Source organism: Pithys albifrons, chromosome 5 (genome assembly GCF_047495875.1).
Source record: "Pithys albifrons albifrons isolate INPA30051 chromosome 5, PitAlb_v1, whole genome shotgun sequence".
Classification (NCBI taxonomy): Eukaryota; Metazoa; Chordata; class Aves; order Passeriformes; family Thamnophilidae; genus Pithys; species Pithys albifrons.
Window position 1 is genome coordinate 65,660,859 of NC_092462.1, and position 17,672 is coordinate 65,678,530.

Consider the following 17,672-nt stretch of genomic DNA (forward strand, 5'->3'; position numbering starts at 1 on the left):
AGAGACATCCGAGACTGCAGTTATGTGTGAAAGTAGTTTCTTTAAATTTTAGTTCCATGTTAAAGAACTGAAGAAAAGGACCTTATAGTGTATAGCTGTTGCATCTGATCGAAGTTCCATTGATTGAAATTTAGGAAAAAACGGATTTGCCTCTATTGGTATTGATTAATCTCGTGGCAATAACCAAGTCAGGGTGTATTGACATGGGAAATATTAGAACTAACAACCAAAGGAAGGTTCTGATAAAGATCATCAGTAATGAAAAATAAGCAAACACAAACCACATATCATCACCATGGACATCATCACTTGTATGTGTCTCCAAGTGTATTTTATCCATGTAGTAACTAGTGGTCTCAAAGCCTTTTAATTTCTTTAACTATCATTATAAATTCAGATCAGAAAAGAAGGGTAGGTCGTGTGAGCCAGACGTCAACTTGCCCCCCGCATCTTCCGGGGAGCTGCAGTTTGGGGAAACCTGAACTGTGAAGTGTACCCGGCAGGTGCCCTTAAGCGTATCCAGTTGTTTGCACCTTCCTTGCCATAGCCTAGATTATTTTATCTTTTTCCCAGAGCGAGGGCACTCTGTGAGAGTCCTCTTGCTATTTGACGCTACTTCGAAGCTGTTTAAAAAAGCTAAAGGAGACGTCAAACAACGTTCCTAGATCATCGCAACGTCAAGAAAACTTCACAAAGCCGCGGAAGCCGCTTTCCCGAGGTCGGCTGGCGCTGGGACCGCCGCGGCACCGGCACCCGGCCGCAGGACATCCGTGGCAGCCCCGGCAGCGGCACCTCCCCAGCAGAGACCGAATCCCAATAGTGGCCCTGAGCCGCGGGGTTCTGCCTGCGCCGGAGTCCCCTCGCTGGGTTAGGGGATCTTTGTGCATCTGTATCAATTGCCCACGGCAAAACAAATGAAGGAAGAGTGGGAAAAAGAAAGCAAGCCGCTTCTTATCTAACACAGCTTTTTTCCCACTGGAAAGTTGCCCATTCTCGCACGCACAGGTGAATTTCGTAATGGCAAGGTTGTGCTTTTTATATCTTTATTTTTAAAGTTAAAACTATCGAAGCACTCTAGGAAATACCTTTCTTTTGATACTGCGTAGTAGTGACTGTATTGAAAAGGCAGGCGATTCAGGCTTCTGAAATGGTTTATTTCCAACCTTGGGATATAAAGCATGTGAACTTAGAAACTAAAGGACGACAAAAGTGTTTGCAAATATATATAAAAAAATTAAAACATGTCATTAGTCTAGGATAGCAGATAAAATCGTCCCACGAGATTTCAGAGGGCGGGATTAGCACGAGAGAGGGGTTGTCTTGTTCTGTAAAAACATCACACAAGCCCCAGTTTGAGAACCAGTTAGCATAAAAAGTGTAAGAGAGCGCCTGGGGTGGTTTTTTTGGTTGTTTGTTTTTTTTTTTAAGGGGCAAAAAAGCAGGACCGTCACAGTTTAAGAGCCATATCTGAGGAAAGGTGTCTACATTTTGATAATGTCAAAGATGGGGAGAAGGTACTCTGAGGGATACTAGAGGTGGACAGTTTGAGGCAGAGGAACACACCGAGGCCTTCACCATTACCAATCTGTATTAAAACTGACTCGGCTCACAGTAGAGCGAACACTCCGATGCTTGGGGCAGACACGGGGACATAGTCCCCGTGGGCTGAGGCAGAGCATCGGCTTCCTTGTAATAAGGGAAGGGGATAATTTGGAAGGGATGCAGGCAGAGCACGTCCCAGTCTCTTTGGTGATTCCGTGCTATCTCCTCCATCCTGACCGCACAAAAAGCGTTACAAGAGCGAGGGTGGGCTGGCAGCTCCCTTCCGAGTTTTATCAACGTGTCGGTAGCCCACGGACACGCGTGGAGGGAGCCCGGGTGGTCCTTACGTCGGCTGTGGCAAAGACGGACACCCTAGCGGCACGGTGGGGTCATAAATAACATTGGGTGGCCCCCGGCAAGGGGAAGGTCGGGGGCCGAGGGAAAGGTTATACGTCACCGTCCACCAGGCTGAAGTGTTTGCCCGGCCCAGGGAGACAGAGGTAGGGGATGGCGGTGCCCGGGCAGAGCAGGGGGAAAGGCAGTGGCAGCAAGCAACGACTGATCAGGGGGCTGTCTTTGTAGAGGGTCGGGAAGGAGAGAGAAGTGGCGGCGGAGGGGGGTGGCTGGTCCCCGGGGGTCTCCGCCGGACCCGGACCCTCCGCGTCGGAGGACATTTGTCTCTTGAGCTTGTTGCGGCGGTTCTGGAACCAGATCTTCACCTGGGTCTCAGTGAGATGCAGCGCGGCGGCCAGCCCGGCCCGCTCCGAGCTGCTCAGGTAGCGCTTCACGTCAAAGGTGGACTCCAGCTGGAACACCTGGCTCTTGGAGAAGATGGTCCGCGTCTTCTTCCTGCCACTCGCTGCCGGCGATCTGCCGTTCTCCGCGCCGCAGCCCCTCGCCTCTCGTGGGAGTGGTTTCCCGGGGACGCATAGCCCCTCTGTAGGGAGCGGGGACCCCTCATCCCAGGCCTCGGAGTGGATACTATGGCTCTTCGCTTCTGCTCGGAGCCGGCGAGACTCGCTGCCTACAAAGGCAAAGCACAACATCAGTCCCCGCCGCCGCCCGCGCCCCCGCCCCGCATGCACGCGCGGCCCGGCGGAGCGCAGGGAAGGGTGGGGGATAGGGTGAGGAGGGGGCTGCCGAGGGCTGGCCACGGTCCCACACCCTCCAGAGGGGAGAAGAACGGTGAGACGCGTCCATAAGAATCTAAGGAAAACCCTCTTCCTGTATGACAGGAAAGTCAGGGGCTCTTGAAGAAGGGACAGACAGCCCGGGAGGGGCGCACAGCACCCTGGAAGCAGGTTGGTACTTGTGCGGTGGCATCTCCCCGCGCCCGCCCGCGGAGCCTCCGTTCCTCCTCCGGCTGCGGGAGCGCCGCGACTGCGTGTGCGTGTCTGTGTCTGTGTCTGCGTGTCCGTGTGCGCGGGCCGGGCACAGAGCCGCTGAGGGTGCCCGGGGTACCAGTTAGGTGGGGGCCGGGCTGCGACCCGACGTGCGAGACAGCCTGAGGCGCTGCTGGCTCCGTACCCGAGTCGCTGGAGCCTTTACTGGGATCTTTCTCCGCAGGCCCCTCTCCCTTCTCCTCCTCCTCCTCCTCCTCCTTCTCTTCCTCCGGCAGCGCGCAGCGGGCTCTGCTCTGCTCCCGGGCCGGGCGGCAGGGGCCGGGCTGAAGGATGCTGTCGATGCTGAAGGCCGGTGGCGCGGCCGGGGCCGGCGGTGGGGCTCGGTGGCCCCCCTCGAGCTGCACCATAGCACGGTGAGCCGAGCCGAGCCGAGCCGAGCCGAGCCGAAACGCGGCGAGCCGAGCTTCAGGACTGGCGGCGGCTGCGGGAGGGCGTCTGCGGCAGCCGGGGCGGAGGGAAGGATGGGTCGGGGGAGGAGGAGGAGGGGTCGGGGCGGCGGAGGGAGGGGATGGAGCTAGAGGGAGCCAAAGGACTGAGGACGGGGGAAGCGGTGCAGTGGAGAGAGAGAGAGAGAGGGGAGACGACAGAGAAGAAAAAGGACCAGGGTCTAGAGGAAAGCGGGGAGAAAGGGAGAGGCGGAGAGCACGCCGAGATGCCCCGAAAGGGTGCCCTGGACAGCGGGGCGGGGCAGGGCTGACTGCCCTCCTGGCCAGACCCTTCACTGTAACTGGGCAGAGGGAAAAAAGAGCCAGACCCAAGAGTGCCCATGGGAAAGGCAAAGAGGAGATGGGATGGCAGGACTAATATCTCTGGATTGAAGGAGAAGGGTGGAGGGAAAAGACTGAAAATGAGAACGGGGGAATGAGGCGGAGCGTGACGAGGAAAAGCAGTGATGACAGTGAGAGAGGTCAGGAGGGAAAGGGGAAGCTGGGTGCTGCGAATGCCTCCCTGTGTTTGTACGGCACCTGGCACGACCTCAGGCAGTGTGATGAGGGCATTTGCTGCAGATTGTCCATGCTGCTGAACGGGAATTGGGTAGATTTGTGGAAGAGTGATTCATACAGCCAGAGTCACTTCCCCGTGATGCTTTCATGTGCAGTCGCCCAGACTGAGTACGGCCACCCCTAAATCCACAAACCCCACACACACTGCCCTCCACCACACCATACCGCCAGTGTCCTCCCTCCCTGAGAGTCAGCAGAGCTCTTCTGTAGTTTTCAAAAGAGAATGTGCTGGCCAAGTGCGTGGGTGTGTGTGAGTACTCCAAGGTGTGCCTTTTGGGGGATAGAGAAGAGTTCCCCTGAGCTGTGGAACTTAATTTTTGCTCCCCACTGCCTCCCAGCACTTCATCGTTTTAAAACCCGTTTGCAGTATTAGAGGCAGAAAGTCCAACGACTTTAGAGCCGCCATCAGCTGTGGATCGGTGGAAACCCTTTCCCTCCCTACACTCCTGTGTAAAGCCAGGGCAACGCTTCCAACCGGCTTTTAAGAGGGCTTTTAGTTAGAATCTCGAGGTTTCCACCAGGAAAACTGCTGAGGGCAAGCGAGAAGCCCTTGAAAAAGAGTTGACAATAGAAGTGTTGACAGGCTTTTAAATATTGCGATGCTAGAAATTCCATGAGCTAAAATCAGGGCATCCTAAGGCTTTGGACTGCTTTAATCTTTAACGCTCTGGTACTTGAGAGAGCGGGTTTCAGCTCTTTTTCATGAAATTTGTTTCACTTTATAAGTGCACTCAGACTTTAATGCAGCCGTCTTCTGGGGAGCTCTACATTTTTCACCAGGAAAAAATATATCCGTCTTCCATCAACACGATTATTGGCCAAATGCCCAAACTTGTTGCATTTCTCTTGGTCTCCTGTACAAACTGGTGGTTATAACTGATCAAAATATCTGTTTAAGAAAGCGAGATATGCCAAAGAAAGGGCCGGGGTTGAGAGATACAAAAGATGAAGGAGCAGTTGAAAATATAATTTAAGAAATTGTGTATGATATGGTAAAACTAGGAGCATGGGAGACTTGGATACCAGGTCGGGTTGCTCTTTGCTTCGGGGCTTCTATCTTAGCCTCCTTTCCCGCTGTCTGTGAGTGAGACACGTCCCAGGTGCTCACATCTGTTCTTGCTGCAAACTATTTCCCTTTTAGTCCCCCGCCCCCCCTCCCCCCCCCAAAAAAAAAAAACAAAAAACCAACGACCCAAACCGTCTTAAAAAGCCAATGCCTTGACTCAGTGTGTTTTCCTACAAGACTTTTTCTTGGAAGAAAAGGAAAACTTGAAGAAGACAGAAAATAAGAATGAAATTGAAGAAGGATGCATAAGTTTTATTACTTTTTTTTCCCACTGCAGCCCCCTCCACTCTCTGAGCAACTCCAAGTCCATCTCTGGAAGACCCGGCCCGGTGACACCCCGCCGGGAAAGGTCTGTCATGCTTTCCCAGACCCATTTGGCCAGATTTCGAAACCTATTTTTTTTTCCCCCGGCAAACTCCGTGCAGTGAGGGAGCACGCTATAATGCCGGATCTCCTTAGTCGCTGGGACAAGTTGGAATCAATTCACTGGCCACAAGTGGTTGGGTGGGAGGGAGGGGGAGGGGAGGGCCACCGGAGTGCCCCCTGCAGCGAGTCCTACAAGCCAGATCCACACCGAGCTCCTTATGCCTTCTGCTAGGGTCACCCTTTCCTTCAGGGAGAAGTAAGACCAACAGGTAGAGCGTATCCTGCAAAACCCAGACTACCACCTGCAAAGTGCCCTCCTACGGACAGAGCAGGGCTGCCTCGAGGGAGAGCAGGGGAGCCCCGTGGGCTCACTCTAGGCCCCCATCATCCCACTCCGTGCCCCGCCCGCCCGTATTTGACCCATTTGAGCTGATGTGGGGCGCTGTGTCTGAGAGGGAGGCCAGGGAAGAATCCTTGCCTAAATTCAGGGACTTCTTCCAGTACATGGTTCCCGGGACGCGTGAAGCAGCCCCGGGAAGAGATTCGGCTGCGAGCAGCAGTGGGCAAGAGCGGATTTGGCCTTAGCCTCCGCCTTGTGCGAGGATTAGCTGCCAGGGTTGAGCCAGCAAAGGGGATCTGATCCCTCGTGGTTCATCCTCCGCACCATCGCGATTCACTCGCAAGGGTCCGAAAGACTGTCGGTCACAAGCAACAATTTTTCTTAAAACAGGTTGAGTTTTTCGGACACTGGTACTTGTTAAGCCCGTGCTTCATTTGTACTTTATTTGTGAGTAATCTCGTTGCCTGGGACGTGTGAGAACACATGGAGGCCAGTACCGCATAGCTGCATGGCAGGAAGAGCGAACTTTTCCCTTTGAATAACGTAATCCTGTATTAGAAGTGAACATCGTGCTAAGTGGAAACCTTTTACCTGTGAAAGCTTTTACCAGAAATCACTCGATACACATATCTATATTTCCATTTTAGTTCAGAGCACAAAAAGTCTCATACTCTAAACCTGATCGAAATGAAATCTGATTAGATGCTACAGAAACGCCAAAGAGCCTGGTTTTTCTTGGTTTACTGAGTCGGGCTCGTTTTATCCCCCGATGTACTCGAGAGTAAAACAGGCCCTTTTCTGGATTTCACATCCCCTTTCAAATAAGGCCCTGGCAATTGGAAGCATAGCGGCACTTCGCAGCGGTCTTTAAGCCTGGGCAAGTGGGTCCAGAACAGAAGCGCTGTCTGAAAAGTTCATTAAAATCACTAGACGGGGTTGGGTACCTTGGCAGTGCTGGTTCCTAAATAAAACTGGCTTTGACAGTTCAGCAGTGGCTGGATATGAATCTCCGGTTGCTGTTGCGGTCTCTCGCCTCCCCGTCGGGACCCCGACGCCGCCCTCCCCCCCCCCCCCCCCCCCCCCCCCGCCCAGAGCAGACAGTGGTTCCGAGCAGCGGGGCTGTCCCTTGCCTGCGCCGGACATTCCGGGGAGGGAGCGGAGGAGAGAAGGGAGAGAAAACGGTTTCACTAGCTGGAAAGCAACTCTCTCTGGAAGGCAACTACAAGCGTCACACAGAAACAGACTTTTTGGAGAAGCTGGGCGTGCTCAGCTGACCGCTCCAACCCAAGAGGTGTCGGCACATAGGCGAATCGGGCCAGGCTGTGACCTCGGGACAGAGCATCCCTTCTCGAAACTCTTTGTTTGCCTCTGAGGTCATTTTAGAGCACTCAGATAAATCGCCTTCCTCCAGACGCTGCGCTTGATACGAGAGGAGTTAGGAAAAATCCTGGAGGTGATTTCTGAATAAAGCTACTCAGTAGACTGGAATTGCTAAAGAGGCGAGAGCAGGCAAGGAAAGGTAAGGTGAAGAGGAGAAAGAGGAGAAAGAGGAGAGGAGAGGAGAGGAGAGGAGAGGAGAGGAGAGGAGAGGAGAGGAGAGGAGAGGAGAGGAGAGGAAAAAGAAAAGAAAAGAAAAGAAAAGAAAAGAAAAGAAAAGAAAAGAAAAGAAAAGAAAAGAAAAGAAAAGAAAAGAAAAGAAAAGAAAAGAAAAGAAAAGAAAAGAAAAGAAAGAAAAGAAAAGAAAAGAAAAGAAAAGAAAAGAAAAGAAAAGAAAAGAAAAGAAAAGAAAAGAAAAGAAAAGAAAAGAAAAGAAAAGAAAAGAAAAGAAAAAAGAAAAGAAAGAAAAGAAAAGACCCTTTGAGTTTTAGGTGGACGTCTAAATTTTCATTTATATCTTTTTGAATAGACATTCTTTTTTCTCACTAGATAGAAATTTAATTGTAGAATCCATAAGCTGAGTTGAGAAACTCAAGACAGTTAAATGAAGCATTAAGACACCCATCATAAAGTTACATCCATTTGGAATTGGAAGAGAAATGTAAGAATATTACATGGATCTAATTTGAGGCTGAAAGCACTAAACACTGCGAGTACACTGGAGTCTGGACTGAGTCTCCGATCGATGGTGAGCATGGGGCACGCCCTCCGCCCGGCGGGCACGTAGGCAGGGGACACAGGCAGACTATTCCAAGATAATGCAGTGGAAAAGAAAAAAAAACATCGATCCAAATACACTGTTGAACACTGGAGCCAGCACACACCTATGAGATTTATCAAGTATTGATTTGCATGAATATTTTAGACCCACGCCTACCAGAAAAGTTATGGGCCATCTTAAGCCGGTGAGCAATGTACCATTTGCAAAGTAGCCATTAAACAAGGTGCTTTCCAGCATATCGATCATTTCATTTAAAGTGTAATTAATAATAATGTCTTACTTCGGCTAAACCAGGAATTTATTTCATAAGGGCAGTTCAGACCCTATTTTGATTGTCATTTGCTTTGCTTACAAAAAAAAAAAAAAGAAAAATTCTTTTCTCTCACTATATTTATTAGCGCCCAATAAACACAAGTCGTCTTTGTGAGTAATCTGGCAAGGTTTTCCTTTGCCTCGCCTCTGGAGTGCCATCTAGCTAAGCTTTTGTAGCAACATTCATTAAATAAATGTCAACAGACAAGGATTTATGCTGCATAATAATATTACAGCTGCAGTATAACTGGATTTATTTTAAAGCTATTCTGAGGTTGCTTTGATCTATAAAGCAGCAACGTATGTCTCTATATGTTGCAAGCAGCCTTTGCGAAAGCACTTTGAGCTGTACTGTCCGTCAACATTTTTCTTACAGTATTCTGTTTGCAGAAGCAGCACAAAGCGTGTGACTCTTGCCTTTTTGACTTTTTCAATAAAAAATATGCACAAGGAAGAAAACTGCAAGGAATCTGCTGTCCTGATTCGAAGGTTGGGCTTGGGGGGTTGGGTTTGGTTATTTTGTCTGTTTTGAAATTATCAACGCACATACATCTTTCGCTAGCTGTTCCTCTGCCTCCTGGAGAAATTTCTTGTCATCAGGTACAAGGAAATCCATCACTAAAAAAGCTACGAGGTAAAGAAACCTGAGATGTATATGTTCCTACTTTCAGCACGTGCTTTTAATAAGACGCCATAAATCACTCTTTGTACAGAATAAGGCATAAGAACCTTTTCTTAGATGATTTCACGTCTTGCACCTTTTAATATTTTACTATGATCATAAGTTACAAACACAGTGTATGAAAAAAATCTGTTTATTGATATAATCAGCACATCTTTAAAAAACAAACTAATGTCAAAACATAGTTTAAAAATCCGATTGATCATTTAACCCTGCCAGTTCCATAACTTCAAGAAAAGTATATTTAGTAGAATCAGAAGTATAATAATCTCATATGTTACTCCAAAGAAAAGGCATGTGGAGAGTGGCAGGCGTGTTAAATTTCTCGCTGGATTACAATCTACTCTGATATGACCGTAGTGAGTCAGGATTTTACTCCAGTTGATAACACAGGGAGGTCTGGGGAGCTGGATATGACGGGGGAAACGCTCTGGCCGCTTTCTTCCAGGGGCAGCCAGGCTTTGAACGGTATCAAATCAAGTGCTTGTGCCTCGAGGAAGATACATTCCCCCAAGTCATCTCCTCTGGCACGAAAAGGCTGAAGTCCAGCCCAGCGCTTTGCCCGCGGCCAGCGGGTCCCGTCCGGAGTATCGACACTCCCCAGCTCCGCCGCTTCCCGGTCCTTCTTACACCGCTCGCGGACCAAGCTTTATAAGTTTTCTCCCCAAATTCTGGTATTTGATAGATATGCAAAGAAAACGGCTGACAAAGATCTCCGGATATTTCAGAGGGAGATCAGCAGCAGTTGAAAATAAAATAAAATAATAATTAAAAAAGCGCCAACAGCTTCAAGAAACGGGGCTTTAGTCGAAACGAGCATCTTGTCAAGTTAGCAGCTTTCCCAGGAGCCTAACTATGTTACTATATATGTGTGTGTACATATATATATATATACACACATACATACATATATATATACATACATACATATATACATAGACACACACATATATATAATTCTCAAGTGATTTTGAGGCTTTCAGCATCCTGACTTAAACTGCGCAGGCTGATGCTCAGAGCCACGTTTCAGGCCGAAGCAAGAAAAAAAAGAGAGAAAAAGAAAAATAAGGGGGGAAAGCGCAACGCGGTGTCGAGGTGATAATCCGCCCCTGACCTTTCTTCTCAGGTTTCGTATCAAAGATGAAGTTCCGCCACATCCCGCCAATAGATTTCATAACCAGAAAAAAACCTGAGATTACTCCAAATACAGTGTACAGTGTACGAAATAGTAATAATCAGATCTCTTTTCCTTCACTGGAGACGGGTCCGCATGCACATTCCCCAATAGATCCAGGACCCGGCCCTCCCTGCGGGGACAGAGTGCTCCGAGCCGGTCCTTCAATTGCAGCTGATTATGCCCTAAAATGTACGATCAAAACTTGACTTTCCACCAAGGCTGAGTTTCATAAGGTAATTTCCCCCTTAATATTCGCAAAAAGAAATTTAAACCTTTAGAAACAATGATAGTCCCGAAATTCATTTTAGCAGTTGGGCAAAGACAGGGGAATCAAAACAGTTATTAAAGGAAAACAATAACTTGGCATGCATAATACTTCATATAATATCACGTTACAGGTTCGCTTGCACAACCAGCCTTATAGCTTCCCAGTCTGTTCCCATCTGATTATTTTTCTTTCCTTCCTTTTTAATTGCCAGTGAATTATTAATCGATTACGCAAACCGATCCTGTAAGAGACGGACAAGTCGAGGTGCGCTTTCCCACAGCCTTCTCAGGAGACTGAAAAAAGTGGCAAACCCACTTGTAAAAGACAGTATGTAGAATTACATGTATATATATAAATCCGTGTACTTTAGCCAATAATTTGCCAGGAAAATAAAACGAATACAAAGAAACCATATTCTCACAGCTCGGATTTCAGCGGGACGAATTCTTTCCTACAATTTGCCTTCAAGTTGGTTCAAATCAAAACTCCTGCATGGAGAAGGACCAGAGGGCATCAGCACATGCTTGGGTATCGATTGTATGGAAATGAGAGTAACACTGGGAGGGGGATCTGTACGAATTAAGTAGCTAAAACAAAGGGCCCTGGAGAAACTGCTGGAGGCGTGGATCAGCTGGGTCCTCCACTCCCCGGCAGGAGCGCTGGCCCGGGGCACCAGAGGTCCCGGGGAAGGTCTCTTGGCCGCGGTGGGAGCCCCGGGGTTTGTCCGACCGTGGGCGAGGGCGGCACGGCCGGACAGCGCCAGCTGTTCCGTACATTCGTATCACGCTCGCAGCTCTGCGTGTTGGGGGAGGAAGGGTCTAGGGGAGGCCTGTTGCCCCCTGGAAAACGCCGCTCTGTGTCACCCCGGGGCCGGGGCAGCGGTGAGCACTTTGTCACTGCCACGGGGCTGCATTTTCTTTGGATACGCGCCGGTGAGAGCCCCACCGACCTGATCCCGGCGCATGCCTGGAGTCTTCGCAGTCCTTTCGGCTCCCTCCGCCTGCCGCACGTCGCTCCGAGTTAACCTCAAAAGTTTATTGCACGTTTAAAAAAAAAAAGTCAAAAAGCAGGAAATCAAGAAATGTGTAAGTTGAAAATAAAAAGTCCGTGGAGGAAGGGGGGTGGAGCTGGAAGCCGAGGGAGGGGGCGAGGAGGCCGTGGTCCCGGCAGAGGTGGACGCTCAGACGAGTCCTGTCATCTGCGACCGTAGGAAAGGGAGGGAGGCTGCGGGGAAGGTGCCCAGGGGGTAGCTGACGCTGCTGGAGAAGCCCACCAAGGGGGGCGACATGTGGGGCAGAGTGAAGCCCAAGGCGCTCGCCGGCGAGTTCTCGTGGTACAAAATGGGGACCCGCACTATCCTTTGGGCGGCGTGGGAGAGGTTGGCCGCTTCCAGGTCTGCGGCCAGCTGCCGCTTCCACTTATTGCGGCGGTTCTGGAACCAGATCTTCACCTGGGTCTCGGTAAGGTGCAGCGAGGCGGCCAGCCCGGCCCGCTCCGAGCTGCTCAGGTAGCGCTTCACGTCGAAGGTGGACTCCAGCTGGAACACCTGGCTGCGGCTGAACACCGTGCGCGTTTTCTTCTTGCGGCCGGCGGCGCGTTGCTCCGGCTCTCCCGGCTCCTCACTGCGCTCCTCCTCCTCCTCGCGGCTGCCGGGTCCCGGCCGCCCGCCTGCCGGGCCCCGCGCCGCCGCCCGCCCGCCGCCGCCCGCCCGCTCCGTCGGCTCCTCGGGCAGCTCCGGAGAGTCCCGGTCGCTGGCTGCGGAAAGACCAGAGAGCTGCTGCGGGGATCGAGGGAAGAGAGGCATCGCACACCGCCTGCCATGCCCTGCTCACCGGGAAGGGAAATAACGCGGCTGCGGGGAGGGCAAGGCCGAGAAGAGAGGAGCAAGGAGCCCAGGCAAAGGCTTCTGCCACTGATCTGGGTCCCGCGATAAATTCCCAAATATTTGTGAGTGTATACACACACGCGCATCTATGCTTATGTGGAAACACAGAAACTGTATTTCATGTGCATATAAATATACTAATCTACGAACATACACATATATCTGTGTATGTGTACACTCATCTAAGTGTACGCATGTACCCAAACACACTTATATGTATGCATATAACACACACATACTGTTTTCAACAATAAAATGTACACGTAGATGTATACACATACACGTATATGAAGTATATATATATACTTTTTATATAGGTATGTACACATATGAAAACACGAGAACTCTTCTTCATATGCACATGTATATATTTACACACATAGGTACACATATATACCTACAAATGCATTTGTAAGTATATTGATGTGTGTAAGAGGGGTAAGCATAGTAGTGCGTGTGTTTGTGTGTGTATATAAAGAGGTAAGACAGAAATAATTCATTTTACATTATTCTAAACTTGGTTTGGATCGGGACAATTATTTTAATATGGGGATATATTTCAGTGGAGTCTTCAACACTGTGCATTCCATTTGCAATTTTAAAGGGGAAAAATATTTCCTGCTCTTTATAGAACTGAGGAAGAACAGAAAATTAAAAAAAATAACAGCCAGAAAAAAGCAGTTGTTTCTGGAGTAGTTTTCTGTTTCTAGATGTACTTTTGGGAATTCTTACAAATAATAATCCTTTACTGTAAAAAGATTTGGAATACAAATCACGCCTCTTCCTTACGGAGCAATCGTGAGATCTCTGTAGGCTCGTATGGGATCACAGAGATGAGCATAGAGACAGTATTTTTTGTATTAGTAGACAGAAAATAACCACTGGTGGCAGCCCATGAACTTTTTCACATGTTAATTTCCGTCCCCGAACCCAGGCTTCTCCTCGAGCACCCTCTCCATTGGAATCCCCGCAGCGAGAGGCCGTGCTGCGGGCAGAGGGCACCGGGGCCGGCTCTGCCTGAAAAGTCAGCCAGGGAGAAGGGACCCTAGCCCAGCTGCTTTCCCGACTTCCCAAACTCTCCACTGCGCTGCTGGAGGACAGTGGTCCCAGCTTTCCTGCTTGTTGGAAAGCCAAAGGAAAAAACAACAACAACAACAAAAAGACAGACCTGCATCTTAAAAAAAAAAAGGGGGGGGAGGGGAAGGAGAAAGAAAAAGAGGTGGGGGGGAATGGAGAGAAAAATAATCCCCGAGCAAGCCAAGAATCCCTGTTTACACTTTGGGCAGCGGGGTGGAGGATCCAGGTGCCTGACACACAGGGAGCATTTCCGGGAATTTTCCCGGAGCGGCCGAAATCGGAGAGACAGGGCGAGGGCTGCGGGGGCACTCCGCACATCCCCCCACCGGCCTGCTCCGGGGGCCCACGGCGGGCCCCCTGTCCCGGAGGGAGCAGGAACAATCCCACCCTCCCGCCCAGCCCCTGCTCTAGCCCCATCCCCGGCCGGGCCCGGCCATTAAGGGTAGGGAAAGGCAACTTACTGTCGGGGCTGGGGCAGCCCAGGAAGGCGGCGTGCGCCCGGCGGTACCAGCCGACGGCGGCGTCGCGGAGGGGGCAGCCCGGGGCGCCGATGCGCAGCGAGGAATGCGGCCCGCAGCGCGGACCCCCGCGCCCGCCGCCGCCCACCGCCGCCCGCCGCACCCCGCCGCCCGCCGTGCCCTCAGTGCCCAGCAGGTCCTCGATGAAGAAGGACGAGACGCGGGCGGAGGTAGAGCCGGAGCTTTCCGTGGCTTCGTCCGGCATCGTCGGAGAGAACTGCGGGAGGGGGTCCCGGCTCCGCCGGCAGCTGGCTCCTCGGCTCCCCGCTGCCCCTCGGCCGCCTCTCGCCTCTGCCTAGCCCCGTGGATGCTCTCCTGGTATAAAAGGGCTTTTTTCCGGAGTAATCATTTCAGATCGCGGTTTGCCATCATTTCCTGCAAGCTAGGAGGGGAGGGGGGAGGGGGAGGAGGGGAAGGGAACGGGGAAGGAAAAAAAAGAAAAAGCAGCCCGACAACCCATCGGAGGCGCCAGATTCTGCGCGAAAACGCTAATAACGAAATAAAAATGTCATGCGAGTTAAACGGCGGGTAGGAGCGGGGGATCCTGCGGTGGGCGGAGCGCAGCGCCGAGTGGGATCTGCGCGAGGGAAGCGGCGGGCGCCGGCGCTGCCGGGCGTGTGTGCGTGTCTCTGTGCGTGCGTGTGCGTGTGGTGTGTGTGCTGTGCGTGTCTGTGTGTGTGTGTGTGTCTGTGTGTGCGCACCGCCCTGGGGCCGCCGCTCACGAGCTCCTTATTTAGGTCAATTAGGGAGCAAATCCCGGCGCGGGGGGGGGAGGGGGTGGGGGGCAGCGGCGCCGGGCCCGGCACACGGGGGGGCTTGGCCGCTCCACGTCCCGGCCGTCGCATTGGCTGCTGTGAGCTCAGCGGGCAGCCCAGCCAGCCAATGGGCGCCGCCGACACCGCGGTTATATTAACATCATTAATAATAATCACCCCCTCGCGCCCCCCGCCGAGCGCTTTCATGTCGCGGCGGCGGTGGACGGAGGAGATGCGCCCTCCGCCGCCCGGAGAGCTGGCACTGGCCCCGCGGGCCCGGTCGCCGCTGCAGCGGGCTCTCGGCGAAGCGGTGAGGTTGTCCTCAGCGCGGAGCTCCCCCGGTTGAGGCATTTGAGTCGGTTTTAGGGGGAGTGACGGAGGCACGACTGCCCTCTGTGAGCAGGCAGTGTCCTGTCGGTGAAGGGGAGGGTACCCTGTAGGGAAGGGAGGACTCTCCTGTAAAGGGTCTCCAGAGGCCCGTCTGGTTTACCTTTATGTATGTCTATATACATATATAGGCATATTTTTATATATGTACTTATGATATCTGTATAGTTTATTTAGAAGGACAGCCAGCCCCGCTTATGGTAGAAGGGCTGGTCCAGGATGCCCAGCCACGCGCCACCCCGGGCGGGGAGGCAGCGGCGATACCCCTTCGCAGCCCGTTTTATTATTATTATTGCTGTAAACTCATTTCGTGGGAAGCCTTAAAGGCATCGTCCCCTTGTCCCCTTTTTCCGACCCTCTGGAGCCCGCCTCGAGACCGGGACTTCTAACAACACCAATGAAGTCCCGTTCACTTCAGTGCTCCGCTGCAATAGGGTTATCCTCTGCCTTTTCCCTTGGGATCAGGCGGGCTAGGTTAGTAGAGAGACGAGTCCGTACAGAGTTCATGTCGAAGACCCGTGGAGGTTTGGGTGAGTACACAGATACCCCTGCAGTGTTCATCTGCAGGTCCACCCTCTCCTCTTGCTCCGCTCTCCTCTGCCGGAGGATCCCTCCTTGTTCCCTTCTGCGGTACTGCTGGACAAGTACCCTTTTCCCAAGCCCCGCCTCCCCCTCTCTCTGTGGAACGGAGGTACCGGTAGTTTCCCAGCAGGAGTGTCCGGCGGGGCTGGGAAGCAGTCGGGAGCGAAGCCAGCCTCCCCGGCACATAGCGGTCTCGCTCCTTTTCCTGAGTGGCAGTGGGGCCCTTTGAGGTCAGGGCCTATTTTTGAGAGAACAAAAAAATAAGAAGAACGAAAATAAGGGAGTCATTCCACTTCGAAAGACTGCAGAAAGATGTAAAGAGCTGGAGTTCTGAAAGAGGCTCTGGAAAAGCAGGAATATACGGCAGCACGTTCAGCTTTCGGTCTTACCTGGGCAGAGACCGAGGACAGTCTAATGAATTTAAACCAAGCGATAGAGGATTTGTCACTTGTTGCACAAGAATGACGTTAGGAAACATGACTTTTATTCTCTGCGCATCTTGATGCTTGTTCCTGGATCGGAAATATGAGTTTGACAGATAGTTCTTATGCATCCATAATCCGTCAGCTCTGTTTGACTGACAGACTCAGAAAATATCTGGAATAAAGACAAAAATGTGGACCTTTATTACTTCTATACATTCTGTATATAATATGCACATCTGTAAAAGATATGCTTGTATCTCTTACCCATATTTTATAGTGTCCCAACAGTGTGATTATATAATTTAGGTAATATTATTTGCTTTCCACTTAGAAATACTTCAATGAAATTAGTAAGACTAAATTTGTTCTTCCTTCCCTCCCTCCCCGCCCCCCCTTCCGTATTTCAGTAGGATAAGGTATAACTGTTTGATGTGCAATAATGCTGAACTGTGTTTGTGAAAATCGAGACATATTCCGGAAACACAAAATCAGGCTGAGTGTAGTTTTATACCTACAAATACAACACTTGTACATACATGTCCATGTGTATGGCTGACTTTTTAAAGTTCGTAGTTATGTTTACACACTTTTTGCATTGCTATAGTGACATTATCAACATTTCGTGCTTAATATTCTATATCAGTGTATATTATGATGATAAAAAAGGAACGTGTGCTTCCTGGGAGTCTCCTTCAGCTATCCTTCAGGGCTCTGTGTACGGAGCAGAAAAAGGACCCAGTGACGGTAATCTCGTAATTTAATGTGAGAAAGACCTCCTGGGTGCCTAGCCTAACGCTTTTCTGTGTCACTTGTCCGGGGGTAACGGGTGCGGGGGACATCCCCTGTGCCAAGGACATTGCCGTTACCCCCGGCTAGCTCTACCCCATCTCCGCTGAGGCTCAGCGTGGAACCTCTCCTTCCTCTACTACCTTTTCTCCCAAGCCCGACTCTTTGCGGCACGGTAAATATTTGGGCTTTTGCAGGCAAGGGAGTGGAGAAGCTTTCCCTGGGCAGCTCCTGATGTCTCCCGTGGGTCAGTAAGAATTTCATTGTGTTTTTCCAGAGATGGCTTTGAGACCCAGTTTAGACTACAGATGGCGGGGCTACTTATTTTTTCCAGCTTTTGCTCTGTTTCTTTCCCAGATACATCTTTTTCTCCGAGGCTTTGGAGACCTCCAGGCTCGGCGCAGCTCCACAAGGTGCGGGAGGTCTGCGGCCTGTGGCTCCAGCCCCACTGCCGGTGAGGTCTCTTCGGCTGAACAGTCCGTGCCCATCACTGGCGTGGGATGCCCGTTGGCGTGGGATGCCCGTGAGATATTCCCGCGTCACAATGTCCGACGGATCCTGAGCCTCTAGTAGGGTTGGTCCACGGCCGACTGTCGCGCACAGGGGAGAAAACAGTGAGGCTTTGGGGCCGGGCTCCCTAGGGAATTAGCAGGCGGGGAGCTATATTTGGGGCTGAAAAAGTGTATGTGAGTGTGACAAGAGCCTCCGGTGAGTCACGGTGCTGGCGGGCCGACCACTCCCGCCGCTGCCCTTGCACCTCCCGCATGGAGCGGAGTGAGCTGTCTGCAATGTGAATGCAATTACCCTGCTGGTGTTTGATGTCTCCCCTTGCTCTCCCTTTACTAGTACTGCCTCGGATATGTCGTAAAGTAGAAGCGGAATGAAAGACAGGCTTTATCTCTCGCACCCTCACCTCTGCTCCTCTCTGCTTTTAAGGGC

The 17,672-nt window shown here is 51.3% G+C and overlaps 2 protein-coding genes across 2 annotated transcripts; both read right to left on the minus strand.

The window, feature by feature from the left end:
* Window positions 1-1,988: 1,988 nt before the first annotated feature.
* Window positions 1,989-3,292, minus strand: LOC139671937 (homeobox protein HMX2-like). The gene is made up of 2 exons (XM_071555236.1): window positions 3,070-3,292; window positions 1,989-2,566 (listed from the first exon to the last, which is right to left on the minus strand). Exons 1-2 carry the CDS (start codon window positions 3,290-3,292, stop codon window positions 1,989-1,991), a joined length of 801 nt encoding a protein of 266 aa, XP_071411337.1.
* Window positions 3,293-11,498: 8,206 nt separating this feature from the next.
* Window positions 11,499-14,110, minus strand: HMX1 (H6 family homeobox 1). The gene is made up of 2 exons (XM_071555237.1): window positions 13,742-14,110; window positions 11,499-12,073 (listed from the first exon to the last, which is right to left on the minus strand). The coding sequence occupies exons 1-2, from the start codon at window positions 14,001-14,003 to the stop codon at window positions 11,499-11,501; spliced, it is 837 nt and encodes a 278-aa protein (XP_071411338.1). The 5' UTR covers window positions 14,004-14,110.
* Between the last annotated feature and the right edge of the window lie 3,562 nt (window positions 14,111-17,672).

What these genes read in the sequence shown, in the direction of transcription:
- HMX1 (XM_071555237.1), bottom strand. Translation starts at nt 14,003, where the DNA reads ATGCCGGACGAAGCCACGGAAAGCTCCGGCTCTACCTCCGCCCGCGTC. An exon ending in GGGCTGCCCCAGCCCCGACA is followed by an intron (nt 12,074 to 13,741) that starts GTAAGTTGCCTT and finishes GTCTTTCCGCAG; the next exon opens with CCAGCGACCGGGACTCTCCG.
- LOC139671937 (XM_071555236.1), bottom strand. Translation starts at nt 3,292, where the DNA reads ATGGTGCAGCTCGAGGGGGGCCACCGAGCCCCACCGCCGGCCCCGGCC. An exon ending in TAAAGGCTCCAGCGACTCGG is followed by an intron (nt 2,567 to 3,069) that starts GTACGGAGCCAG and finishes TTGCCTTTGTAG; the next exon opens with GCAGCGAGTCTCGCCGGCTC.